Here is a 14,151-nt window from a genome sequence, read left to right on the forward strand (position 1 = left end):
TTTCCAGACGCAACGAAACATAGCGCCAATTATTTTCGACCTCTTCTTTAAGGCATATTTATATCCAGGCCGCGCACACGAGTCCGTTTGTTTTCTTCTATTATCTCTCGGCGTACCCAGCTTTATATAGGAGCCCTCCTCGTCGCCTCGAATAGCTGGTAAAAACTAATTAAATTTTTCCGCGGTATAACGATTTCGATGATAACCGTTATTACGTTTTCGGGTGACCGCGGAGAGAAATGCAAAATGAATAAAATGATAACGCGTTTGTACGTATTGCGCGACATTTTACGACCGTTTTCAGGCTAATCTCCACGGTAATTAGACGCGAAATGAGTAACAATCGCGTCTCACCTGGTGAAGGACAAAAACGCCAGCTATGCGCAAGTGACACGAGCTATTCACGGAAACAAATGCTTCCGAGCGAACTGCAGAGATTCAGCTTGAAAATATGTCACTGGTTAGCAACGATGAGCGCTTCAAGACAAAAGACTAGGATCACTCGCAGATATGACGCTTGTTAGTCAAAGATATACAGTTCCTCCTTTTCCCTTTCGCACGTTGCTTTGTTTTCGGTTAAAGTAGCATCAAATAGCAAAGTGTGATGGCAATGTGCTTATAGAGAGTATGAGTTCTAGAGATAGAGAATAATGTATTGTATATACGATATCTACGTTGCAATCTTTATTTAATACACGCCCATAATCTAAGAGCAGACACATAGTAAAAATATTACTCATTGCTATTTCTTATTTACATTTATATATTGTACAAAGTATGTAATATAATATGTAATTTACATCGACGCGCTAGAATTTTACGTATATACAAATAGCTTTATGAAATTAAATTTTCGTGTCGACTTTTACGTCATTCGATCACTTTGTCTATCCTTCATAAATTATGTAAATTTGCCTGTTAAAAAAAAAAAAAAAAAAAATGCCATTATCGCGTAACGAAAATATGTTTGCTAATGGAACTACTGGATCCTATGCGCCGTCACCGGGACAGTTTCACAAATGACCTGATTCTCGCCGTCCTGATTCGCTCGATCGAGCCTTTCGGATAACATGTAGAACTGCATCTGCAGCGAGGGTGCACATAGAGATACTCCAACAGCGCGAGTTATGGAGTGCCGATGTGAGGAAGAACGACGCACCGGGCGCACCGAGCGTCGTTCCTTCTCTATTCCGAGCTTACCGCCATTGTTATCGAATATGCTTGGAATATGCTGCCGCCGAATACACCATCAGCCAAATGATCCGTGAAAATTCCCGGCTGGCCCGTCCGACTTTACGCCGAGCGCGAGAGTTCTTTTTCCCCTTTTTCCCTACGCTCGACGATCGAAGCGAACGGACACGGCGTATCATCGTGGAGAGAATCCGGGGATGGATAGGGGCGGGTGTGTCATACGAGCCGGGAATGTCGTGCCGTCGATATTAAAACGTTCGCGAATGACAGTAACGTTCGAGAGTGGCGCGCGATGTTATTATCCAGAGCTATGAAAGATCGGTGATCTCGATATAACGCGAAAATTCATAATGAACGCGTCGCGGATTTTTATAGACGATATTATGCACAGACAGAGATATATTGTATATGTGGATATACTTCCGTGCTTGCGTAACATTATTTATGTTTCTGCTAATCTGTCAATCGCGATTTTACGAACGGCAGTAGGAAAGAAGTTGACGTTATTTGATTAACCAGATATTTTGCGAAAATTAAGAAGGGTTCAGTGATTTCGGTGAAGGGGATTTATTGTATTTCTCGTGGAAAAAAAAACGGCCAGTCGTGCGACTGAAATAGTTGCTCAAATGCTTTTAAAGTTTGTTGCGCAATTTAATTTACCGCCTCCCGTTTACGTTATCTTTCTTGAAAAGAAGAAGAAAAAAAAAACTAATTGATTCTATAAATCAATCTATTGATTCTATAATTAATTAATAAACTTCCGTTATATATAATTTAATTAAAGGATGAAAATATACCATTCCAGCATAATTATATTATTTAAAAAGCTTCCCCGATTTTAATTACTTTAGTCTACCGTATATTTCTTTAAATAATAAGCTTCATTAAAACTTTTCAATTATAAGATGGTTTTTAAATTAAAAGATACTTTCTCAAATTAAAATAATCTAAACAGCCACTTCATTCGGACGGATTGCTTTGTGTATATGTGCGCGTCGTCTTGAGAATATTTATTTAATATCGTGTAATAATATAATTCTATGCTAAAATAGATGCGAGATGTGTCGACTGCATTTTTAATTGAAATTTATAGATATTAGTCGTTGCAATGCTCTCGTATATAATATATCTGCCATTTTTATTAAAGAATCATTCGGATAAGTGTTAATGACAATCTTTATCTAAATTTCATAGCGACTATCGTGCCACTATAAATCACACGGTAACTCCCGTCTCCTCTCATCATCTCAATCGTCCATTAGTTCGAAATCTCTCTGCGGTCTCTCTTTCCAGTGTTTCGCGACGACAATGGCTACATGTGTTAGCTGCAACGATCGAGCATCTTTTTTTTCATAGCCTGGTATCAAGAATGATATAATCGCGATATAAAGCGGTACCGGCATATATACATTTATAATATCACATCACCTTATCTTGTCGCTTTTGCTTAACGCGAGCAAATGGGAGAGTGAGCCAGGGGCACATCCGGGTCGATCCCGAGGGACACCCCCGAGGAGTCAAACTCAATCTGCAAATGGTACAATCCCATTTTCGACGCTTCGACGGCGCTTGATCATTCTCCTTTAAAGCCGGGTGTCCATAATGTACCTCGTAACATTTCCCTTTATCATCAGAATGATATAACATGATGTGTTTCATTGTCGCGTATTTCGAGATAATATATACCCGTTTCGGTTAAATTATTATTCGCAGCTCGTAAATGTAAAGATGAGCCGTATGGGAGCACGCAGGTTATACGATGGTATTAGCACTTGAGTATCTGTTGAGATAATTAAAATGTTTCGTCTGTTGGAGAGAGAACGCGCAGCCACATATTTTGCGATGCGCCTCACATACAAGATAAAGATTATCAGAGAAAATAGAGGATATAATATTCCTATATTTCTATTAATTTTAAATATACCAAAGAGTTGTGAGCTTTAATTTAAAATATTTATTATATTTAGTATATATTAAAAAATATATCAATCGTATGACAATCGCGTAAAGCATACGAATGATTGAAATTTGAATCAATTCACGGACAATTCTATCGTAACAAGGAACAAGGGAACATTAATATCCACAACAATTTAGAAACTTTTCTGCAAAACCTGTACGACCATGTCGAGAATGGCGATGAAAATTGTCTGGGCGATCATATTTCAACGCCGACAGTCCGCACAATTCGCCACCGACTCGACCGGAAACTATCTCGGGCGAATATTTGTCTCGCGGGTCATGTTAAGCGGGCCAACGTTTTTTCGTCGCACTACACTGATAGAATTCTGTGTTGTCAACGTATCTAAAACTTCGAGTCGTGTAGCGAATGTATCGATATCCAAATGCCGCCGCTCGGCGGTTGTTAGCGGGAGTTTCGTTCAACTCGCTTCGCGATTTTTCGGAACAACGTGGATTGAAAAGTTCGTCTATCACAGCGGCAACGCTCAATGTACAGATATGAAAAATCGAGCAAGCCGCTAACGAATAAACGTATCTTTTTTCAATTTTTATGCGATGGCCGAGTATTGATTCAACAAATTAAGTAGTTATTAACGAATTGATCAGACAGATATGCGTCGTCTGACGCATATCTGTCTGATCAATTCGTTAATAACTACTTAAGGTGTAATGATCTTGAGAAAAGATGTGTTTTCTAAGCAAGTCTTTCATGTCGCGATTCCTTCCTCTATAAAGCAATACGGTACGCTAACTTTCAACGTGTAACACAACTTTAAGTTTGCGGGGCACAACACACTTGGTTGAAAAGTCCAAGTCTTGTTTCGAGGAAGAAAGTTTCGCGAGATGTACGAATTGTACCTATCGGAGTGTATACCCAACATGAGGATTTCTTAGCACTCTATTATCGTTAAGAGCTCTGTCTTCGACATGTGTAGTTGCTTAAATTTTATGAATAAAAAAAATAAACAAATAAATATGCACATATGATACTCGATGAGCAATCAGAAAACGCGCATCGAGAGTTGATTGGAAAATTCGAATATACTTGTCGAATCGTAAGCGTGCTCGTAAAGTTTGAAAGGACGAGAGTCACGTCCGTGCACATCAACGATGATTTCATGGACGAATCTCCGCGATCGTTAACGGGAGAATTCGTTTCGGTTGCTCACGATTTCCTGACAGTATGAGGAATAGAGGGAGATAGGAAGCCCCGATATGTCAACGTCGCTGATATTCGATGAATCGGGACTGAAAATCGCGCATCCCTACACATGCACGCGTACTGGGGTATGGTATGCACATAAATACATATATACACGTGTGTGTGTGTGTGTGTGTGTGTGTGTGATGGCGTATGTACGATGGGCATTGATGTGTGCGACTAAATATAGAGAGGAACGTTCACACGCTCGACACGGAACGCGGAAGCGGCGAAATAGATTTTCGTTATCGCCACGTTCTCCCCGTTTCGCATACGACAGAATAATATCTCTCTGAGGCAGATCGACTGCCGAACTTCTCCATAGAAATTCAATATCGCGATATACGCCCCTCACACTGCTATCTTAAAAGATGCGATATTTCCGTGCGATCATGAGAAAGCATCTTAGAAAGAAGTTGGCACGCAAATTCTCACGTTAACAAACAACTTTTTTTGCAAAAAGAGAGAGGCGTGTCCCCAGTTTTAGACGCGTCGCGTAATAATATAAAATGCGAACTTTCCTAATTGCGCGGCCTAATCTATTTTGCTGTCTATGAAAAAAAGATTAAAGTATAGCATCTCTCACGAAACAGATGAATTAATAAGACATAAACTTCCTGGTGACCCAGTTGCATCTTAACGACTATGTTAATGTAACGGAGGTAAAATTTCGTCGCGAAAAGCTCTTATCACATTTACCGCGACGGCAATTTGTCTTTTTTCTCCGTTCGTTTTAAATCGAATCTTCCTATACGAGAAGAATACTTATATAATTAAGGAGCGAGCGTTACATCAATGAAAGGATTCGAGCTAACGGAAGTGGTATGACAAGAGAAAGAGTTCTCGAGTCTAAGAAATGAAATTCGTGACGTCTTGATAATAAACGTTTCGTTTTTACAAGGTAAAAGAAAAAAATATACGATCTGTAAATACTAGATATTATTGTATCATACAAAAAAAAATTAACGATAAATTATTAACTATCCCATTTGACTATTACATAAACAAAGATATATATATTGTACATTGACGTACACGTTAACTTGAAAAAGAATATTGCTGACATATATTAACGTACGTTTAACTTCTCATAACAGTTTGTGGAAGTGACATCTGTTTTCAACTTCCTCTTTAAACATGCTCACATCGACTTTTGAACTGTCCCCCAAGATGCATCCGGGACATACATCTCCGCGTCAGAGAGAGAGTCTGTTTTGCGCATATTGCACGTAAATACAGCGTGTCGCGTGGAATGCATGTTTCGTTTATCAAAAGAATTCCACCCGTTCTTGGCCCAGGTCCCAGAAGAACGGACGGCCGGAACTGGATGATATCAGCGCCGTAAAACGTAGTCGGTCCCTGTTCAGGGTGTTGCGCTCTCGCGCGCACCCTCTAAACTCCCTCCGAAGATTTATACCACCAAAGTACATCGTCACGCGAACGAGGCTTAAGCAACGAAATGCGCGCGGCGCATTTTGGTGGCGCGATACGACGCATCCCTCGAATGCCTGTTCCATCAAGCCACGACGACGACGACGACGACGACGACGACGACGACGACGACGACGACGACGATGATAGCAGTTGCTCGAGCGATACAAGCTCGAGAAAAGAAGGGGCAAGGTACCGGAGGAGGAGATGGTGATGTTACATAAATCACCGAAACGAGAGGGACGCGGAGAGGTGAGAGGAGCTACCGAAGGCACCGAGGTTTTCGAATCGTAACAAAGTGGAAGATAGCCAGACTCGAAGGCTGGAAGAATATGGCTACCATTTTTCCTCGGTTTCGGCTGCTGAAAGCACACGTAACGGCGTAGGACAGTTTATGTCCGCGTGATTCTGGGACCATCCCTTGCCCCGCGATCCCTTAATAGATCTTCTCCCATACTACTTTTTCGCACGTCGAAGATTTCGGCTTGTCACGCCTCGGGCCCTCGTATTCTCTCCCTTTCCCTTTTCCATTTCTCTCTCTCTCTCTCTCTCTCTCTATCTCTCTTCCACCCTTCTCGTATATTTCGTTCCACGTTTTTCCCTGCCTCTTACATCGAAGCCACCACTATGGATGTCTTCTTTTCGTGCCAACTCTAAAGCGATACGAATGGTCCCGGCGCCGCATACACGAAAACGAAAAACTTTTTCGTTGCATGCCCGTCCGCCGCTTTTCTGTCCAGGCCCTTATCAATCGTGCCTCTTTGTGCGTGGACACGCTTTCTCGCATCGTTCCGACTTTTACTTTGTTCTTTTGTATTTTGTCCGCTGTCTGCACTCCGCTATTGTTTGTCCTCGCATCGTTATTTACGTCGATGTTACCGCGCACACTAATTACAACTACGTGTGTAAAGAGAGTATATTAAAAAACTAAAAAGAATGTGTATCTGTGTTTTAATATAATAAGCTTTAGCACTGCAGCTTAATATAAACGACAATATCAAGTTTGTAAAATATAAGCTCCAGATGTTTTATATGTTATTTAACAAAGCGTATCGCAGAAAGGAATGAAACGTCGTGTGAAACTAATTGGCTCGTTAAAAGTATTACGCGGGTACATGTGCAGAAATTACGTTCTCGCTATTTATTATGTATATTCTACTTAACTAGCTGGCGGAATGGATAACAATGACCTTAAAATGTCGCAACGCTGCCTTGTCGCGGCCGTCTCTAACGAAATGTACGATGCAATTTCGTTAGGGCGGAAAACCTAGGACATGTACTTTGAAATGTAGTGCTTTAACGCTACGCGTGCAACATTGTATTCATATTCCGCCAAGTATAGAGCATGGCGGAGCAATATCTTATTCGAGTCCTTTGTCTATCTAGGCTCCAGTCCCCCCGACCTCGCGATACGGAAATCTATCTTTCATCTATAATTATAATCGTATAATAAATCCCGCGTTATCGCGGATCCCGGCGCGATAACACGTGTATCGCGATAAACGTCGGTACGACTCGTCGATTGAACCGTAGTTGAAACTAGATTCAAAGATAGATACTCGTCGAATACCGCGAGTGTCTTTGCTCGAACACCCACGCTTCGTGACACCGAAAAGATTTTATCGTAATGAAAGCTTCCAAAGTGATTACCCACGAGAAGCCGAGAACCCGCAATTATACAATTTCATTTTACGCCGAATACGTTTTACGGCGTTTGCCGTTTACTCACGATGTCAATTCTCTTTAATTATATCAGAATCTTTCTTCAGCTTTAAACGATTCGTACATATGAAATATTTTGAGCGATATATAAAATCGCGGATAATATAGTAAAAAACTTTTATCTTTCAATAAAATAAACTTTATATTTAATTATATACGTGCAAGGTATCTTTACTCAAATGTTGTATTGTAAAAATATTCCCTCGACAATTTCCTGATCTTTCGAGCATTTGTGTTCAAAATTCTCAAAGAAAATCAATTTATAAGAAAATTCTCATAGCGATAAAATTTAGTGACAATTCTCTAAATTTTCCAAGTAAAAAAGAAATTCTTGAGAATTTCATGTTTTGCAAGTTTTCTCAAGTGGTAGACACCCTATACATATGATTTGATCTGAATTTATTCGTGTAAAAATCACAAATTTATGCAGTGTATAAATATTGTAAATGCGAGGAATAAAATAGTAAAGGAAGCGTTAAAACAAGTTAATGTCCCAAATTAAAACGTATGTTTCCTAACTATCGAGACGCGTGGTAAGTAACCTTGTAGACACCATGGCGGACGAATCGCGCGGCCTTGAAAAATTAAACAGTCCTGGGTTATCGTATCCCTTTTGAGAGAGGGTGCGGCGCCTCGCTCTAATACAGATTTATTGCCACCTAAGAGCCGGAGCCAGGCGTTCTAATACAGGTATTATGCTGACGCAGGCACAGGAGGAATTTACACGAAATTGGAGGTAATTTGTAGGGGTCGAGCGCCTCTCCCTCCCCCCTCCCCCCATCCCCCGCCTCCCCTTCTAACGTCGCCGTCGCCGCCGACCTTCTTTCCGTCGCTACTACCCTATCCCCTATTACATCGTGCCGGACTTGTGTGTGGCCGTGTATCCCGAAACTCTCCGGTAACGATTTGCTCGAAGGACGTAACTCTCCAGCGAGACCTATCTACCTCGAAATATGTAGCCGCGTGGGCCGCTTTTTGATTTACGAAGTAGATCGTTAATTAAAATGTCACGGCTGATCGGTCGCATACGACGGTTTAATTAAAATTTTTTAATTGTCGACCACGCGCGACCTACGATCTCGCCGCGATGATTTTTCAAAAAGTATATATGGTACATATATATCATTAATGTTTGGCTGACAACCTAACGAGGGTATCAAAATACGAAACCGGTTATTATCGGACATCGTTTCACGCTTTTTGGTGAGAGCGAAGAACCTACCGTAAATTGTCACATATCGTTGACGAGATCGATCCACTCGACACACAATTCGCTTCTGCGGTCTAGGTATTGTAGATAGAGAACTCGTTATTAATGATGAAAGTGCGAGGATACTATATCTACTAATCATAGATGATAATCTACCAATTTCATCGAGGCGATCGATCTGAATTTTTTTCCATCATTGATCCTAAATAAAGATTATTATATACGTGTGTTAATTATATGTCTATAGCGCGATGTATTTTGTATCAAATTATTTAAAATTATTAATTGTTATATATTTGTTTTATTATACAAATATTGTAAAAAAATAAATTTTATAATTGTTACGATCATGATTATTAATAAATAAACGAATGTGACTTAAAAAGATTCCAACTATCGTGAACAAAAAGAATATTTTTCGAAAAATTAACTCGCCATTGGCCGTGCAAACATATATTAAAGGAGATTTTCGTTCCTCCTCTAATCACCTCTTATAATTATCATTAATTCGTTTCCCGATAAGGGAGACTTTTACAAGACGTGCTTTCGAGGCCGCGTGTTATTTAAAATTTTAATACATCTAAGGTGCGGGACGCGAGTGCCTTACTAGCGAGTGATTTTAATCTCGGCGTTGTAATAAGGAGTAAAATGAATCATAGGTAGCACAGGTTCCTTAATGCCATTGCGCGAGACATTCTTTCGTGTCACGCGATTTACATTGCGAGATTAAAAGAATTCCGATACTATAGCGTAGTGCAGATGGCAATTATCTAATTTAATTCTAACACAACGTAAAAGGCGTGATATACATGCGTCAGCGCGTTATATTATTTTATCTTCAAATCAAGATAAACTCTGCATTTTTATAATTAATTAAAACTTAATGAAAGTGCGATGGATTATTTGTGCAAACTCTGATACACGTATCTTATATTCTTAGATACATTCCGATATCATTTTTGGTAACAGTAATAAGAAAAAAAATATTCGTAAAAAAATAAATAAAAACCTTATATCATTCATATGGATTGATATAAAAATTATAAATATTATAAAAAATATGAATTATACAAGTTTTCTAGCGAGAAGATAAAGTGATAAAAAAAATACAATACAATTAAGAGACTGCTATTACGCTAAACAACGGAGTTATAGCTTGCAAAAGTGTACAGTTCCGAGATTATTCGTTTCCCTGAGATACCAAAATGGTCGAATCGCTTGATGCCAGTCTCGCGATACGATTGTTCTCCTACCTGGCATGTTTCGGTCCGAGACTGGGATCGTATATAGAACTCGCCGAGATGTCTTCATCGGGGATTTCTCCGTTCTCCATACCCAGAGCCGTAGTGCATTGTCCTGAAAACAATTCATGATTATATTAGGCAAAATTCAATATCAATCTTCATTTCGTTAATGTCGCGCATTAGAATGAAAGTTTCGAATGGGCGATGGTGGATAATAATGGAATATCGTTTCGGCAAAGATTCAGCTTTTACCAAATAAATTATTAAACAGTTAATTTTACATTTTCATCAATATTTCTATTGCAGTCAGATTCACAATAGTTTTATTCTGACATGTTTAACAATTTCACACATTTGCCTCTCTAATAATATTATTATAAAAATGTACAAAAAGAAATCCTCCAACGAAACCCTCAAAAATGCTTGTCATCGCAAACATGTAATTTCGTATTTTGCTGGGTACACGATAAAATAATTTAAAACCGTAATAAATATATCTCCTTTTTAAGGAGATATTTATTTTTTTTCTATGAATTATCAGCTGTTTTTACAATCAAGAAAAAAACAATATATTCGAGATATCGATGGAAACAATGTGGAGCGTTTATTAGTTAATATAACAAATTCGATTCTATCGTATTTCCTTCTTTCCACCAAGAAGACAAATATTAAAGAACATAAAAAAAAAAAAAAAATTTCTCAAAACATCTTATTGGTCTTTTGATTCGATATAAACAGGGGTGTCTCTTTCTTTCTTTATTCCCCTATCTCTCTCGTGTGTACTTTATATATTTCTGTTTCAATATCTCCAAATAAGAAAACATCGAAGAGAAAATAAAATAATGCTCATATATATTGACGATATTCACGCAGAATGGACACAATAAAACGACGCTTTTTCCGATATCTGTTTTTTTCGCCTGTTGTATATAAATATAAAATGACGTCGCTGACAATGAGAAAAATCGATAGCAAAAATATCAACCAGCAAAGGTATCGCCGATGACAATGTCATTATAATATATACGCGGGAAATGATAAATTCTCCAATTCGCAGGAGCCAGCCCGGCCAATACATACCTTGGCGCGTGCAACGTTACTACGCTTAAACTACGGTATACTGCAGTTATGTCGGAAAGTTTCAAAACTGCAGAATGTAGCGGACGTGGGATTAGCCTAGCCTCCGGAGCTACTACCGGTCGGCTATGGTCTCCATGAGCCGGTATTACCGCGAACAAAACTTCGTTTGTGTTTGTAACTGTCCCCTACGTTTCACCTACCGTACATTATACGGCAAAACTTCATTCGGCGCGATAGTGCGACTAAAATCTGTGTTCGACATATCTAAAAATGTCAAACGCGGGATTACTATGTTTTCCATTTAAGAGTTTTTTATAATTTTATATATATATATATATATATATATATATATATATATATATATATATCGTGCCTGTAAATATCTGGTATTTATTACTCATAATTATTTAATCTAATGTATCTTATCTCAATCTTCTTTCATTAGATTGTTAGAGGATTCATAAACACACATGAAAAACTATCTATGACAAAATTAAATAATTGAATAAATATTTAATCAAGTGTAATATTAAAATTCGCATTTATTTCGTTGTCGATCATAAATGAAATTAAATGCGAGAACTATTATTTCGAACGTAAAATGGCTGCTAGTAATTAAGATAAATATTGAAAAATTACGTCCCGCAGATTCTATCAGATTTTTTTTTCGTTCAGAATAGTTAATATATCGCAGAATAGTTGGTAATAGCATAGAATTCATTTAATAAGATCCATTTAACACAACTTCTTCCTTTCTCTTCGTGTTTGCTGTTTTATTAAAATTTTATGACTTTTCTAGTGTGCTGGAAACTGGATTCTTTGCATTTTTTCATAAAAAATGCGCGCTATTTCCTTATTATATATTAGACTTTATTACATTTTCTTTATATAATTCTTTACTTGATTCAGTGATGTGAGTTATTACATTTTTTTATAATTATTTAATAATTTAAAAAAATAATATACACGTAGGGCATTTGTAAGCTATAAACAGAGGCAACATTAATTGAAACACGCGTGAAATAAAATCAAATGTTTTAATAAACTGAAAATATGAAGCCGAGAAAATGGCGTTATACAATATGTTGCCGCGCGTGTATAAAAGTATAATACTATCTAATAACCATCGGAGTCTCTCTCCATTCAGACTGAGCAACTTCGATCGTATTTGCACCTAGTATTCGCCTTTATGTTGCATCCGTTAATGCAACCTAGTGCGAATGAGATTAACTGTGCCGTAATTATCGAACTAACCTGGATTTAGCGAGCCACACTGCTATAGTGCATCAGATGTTTCGCGCCCGAAAATTATCCAACAAGCTTAATTATCGTATTGTATTATATCTCTCCGATAAAGAGATAAAAAAGAAACGATTTACACATAATCATGTAAAAACAGGTAGAAAAAGCTTTTATATATATATTTGTATAAATAAAATGTTAATTTTCACTTTATCCAACGCACTTTGATCCTCAAAATAAATGTATCTCCGTTTGTACGTAATATCTGTAGCTTAAGGTGCAATATTTTTATAGCAATTCGCGTTCGCTTTAACGTTCAAGCGTTTGTGCGTACCACATTGTTTACAAGAGCGCATGGCGTATCTCGTGCGCATTGAATATCCAATGTATGCAACGATAACGGCTATGAACTCGAGCTTTAGTGTCGTGTCCCAAAGCAATAAGTCAAGCTGACATATTGAGATATCCTAGACGCAATGTGTTTTCGAGCAACATGCAGAATAATGAACGATTCCAATGATTTGTGATATGTGATTGACAGCTCGATTTGCTAAAAGCGTAAAAATATTCAAATCTGACAATCTATAATATTTATAGCATTAATTATATCTATTTAGAATATTAATCATTAATAAATATATATATATATATATTAATAAAAAATATATAGCAAAATATTTAAACTTATTCATATTATACGTTAGATGTTGTGAGCTCGAATTTTTTTATTTCTTTCCTAAACGATATATTTCCTAATTTAATGACGATAAAGCGAGAAATATTTAATATTAGTACGAATAAATGCGAGCTATAACGTATTCCCGTTTTACGGATATCTCCATTCAACGCAACATCTTCTTGCAGGCAACATACAATTAATTTGCATAAAAATATAGCGGATAAGCGGTAAACAATGAGCGGCGGGAGTCAGAACTGCGGCACGCCAGAACGAATCGGCACAATGCGCAGTCCGCTCTCGCTCGTCTGCATCTGAGCAGCTATTAGATAGTATTGTTAATTCGTTGTGCGACTGACATTTCATTTACGAGGGTACAATGCCTTGGTGAGGCCAGGTGTGTAGGCGGTACGCGGCATTATTACGTACGCGCTTCAGTGCCAGGAGAAGAAGAAAAAAAAAAAAAATTAGTACGCACGACATCCTCGGTGGATATCATGCCTTTTACGCTCGTATAACAAAGGGATCTGAAATCATCTTGTCCGTCGTGACTTTTTTTTATTAGTTTACGTTGTACTTTTAATTTTTATTAAAACTTTGTGCTTTAATGAGATTATTCGTCGTAACAAAAACACAAAGATTAATTCTTAAATATTTTTAATAAAATTATGCCGAAATAGATCTTTCTTTCTCTCCTAGATTTTTGTCGAGCGAAAGAACCGTTCATTTCTGTTCGCGGTCGAGTTACCCCTATTTTTTTTTTCTAATGATAATAATTTTATGGCCGCAGTTTGTAAAAATGCGATATTTATAAAGACTTCGGTATCTGTCCTCAATATCGCTTCAGTAAAAAAAAGGGGGGGGGGGAGAAAAGAAGAAAAAAAAACAGAAAGAAAAAAGCGTTTTATTTGCGAGAAAAAACGGACAGATTTCTACTAAGATATGATACGATCGCGTGTAATATTAAATCAAGAGCTGTGTGGAATGAGAAGACGATAGATAATCGAGCAATCTTCCAATAATCAAAGTTGATGATGCCGTAATTAACTCATAAATTTATTGCCGGCGGCAGCCAGTTTATTATGGGGTTTGATCCTCTTAATATCTTTATACAGCTCACTCCCTTTTCAGACAATTTATAAAGTATCGCACATTTATAATATCTCTCTCTAAAATTAAAACTTTTCCCATA

General features: G+C 37.7%; 1 protein-coding gene across 7 annotated transcripts in view; it reads right to left on the bottom strand.

Moving 5' to 3' along the window:
* Ddr (discoidin domain-containing receptor 2) overlaps positions 1–14,151 on the bottom strand; it is a 166,235-nt gene that overhangs the window by 55,836 nt on the left and 96,248 nt on the right. For all 7 annotated transcript variants that reach the window (XM_070292835.1, XM_070292833.1, XM_070292832.1 and 4 more), the window contains one exon: positions 9,971–10,073. In XM_070292835.1, coding sequence (XP_070148936.1) covers positions 9,971–10,073 — 103 coding nt within the window. The remainder of the gene's footprint in view (positions 1–9,970; positions 10,074–14,151) is intronic.

The sequence above is a fragment of the Polyergus mexicanus genome, unplaced genomic scaffold, assembly GCF_030449975.1.
Source record: "Polyergus mexicanus isolate NDT 795.1 unplaced genomic scaffold, iyPolMexi1.0 SCAF_3, whole genome shotgun sequence".
Classification (NCBI taxonomy): domain Eukaryota; kingdom Metazoa; phylum Arthropoda; class Insecta; order Hymenoptera; family Formicidae; genus Polyergus; species Polyergus mexicanus.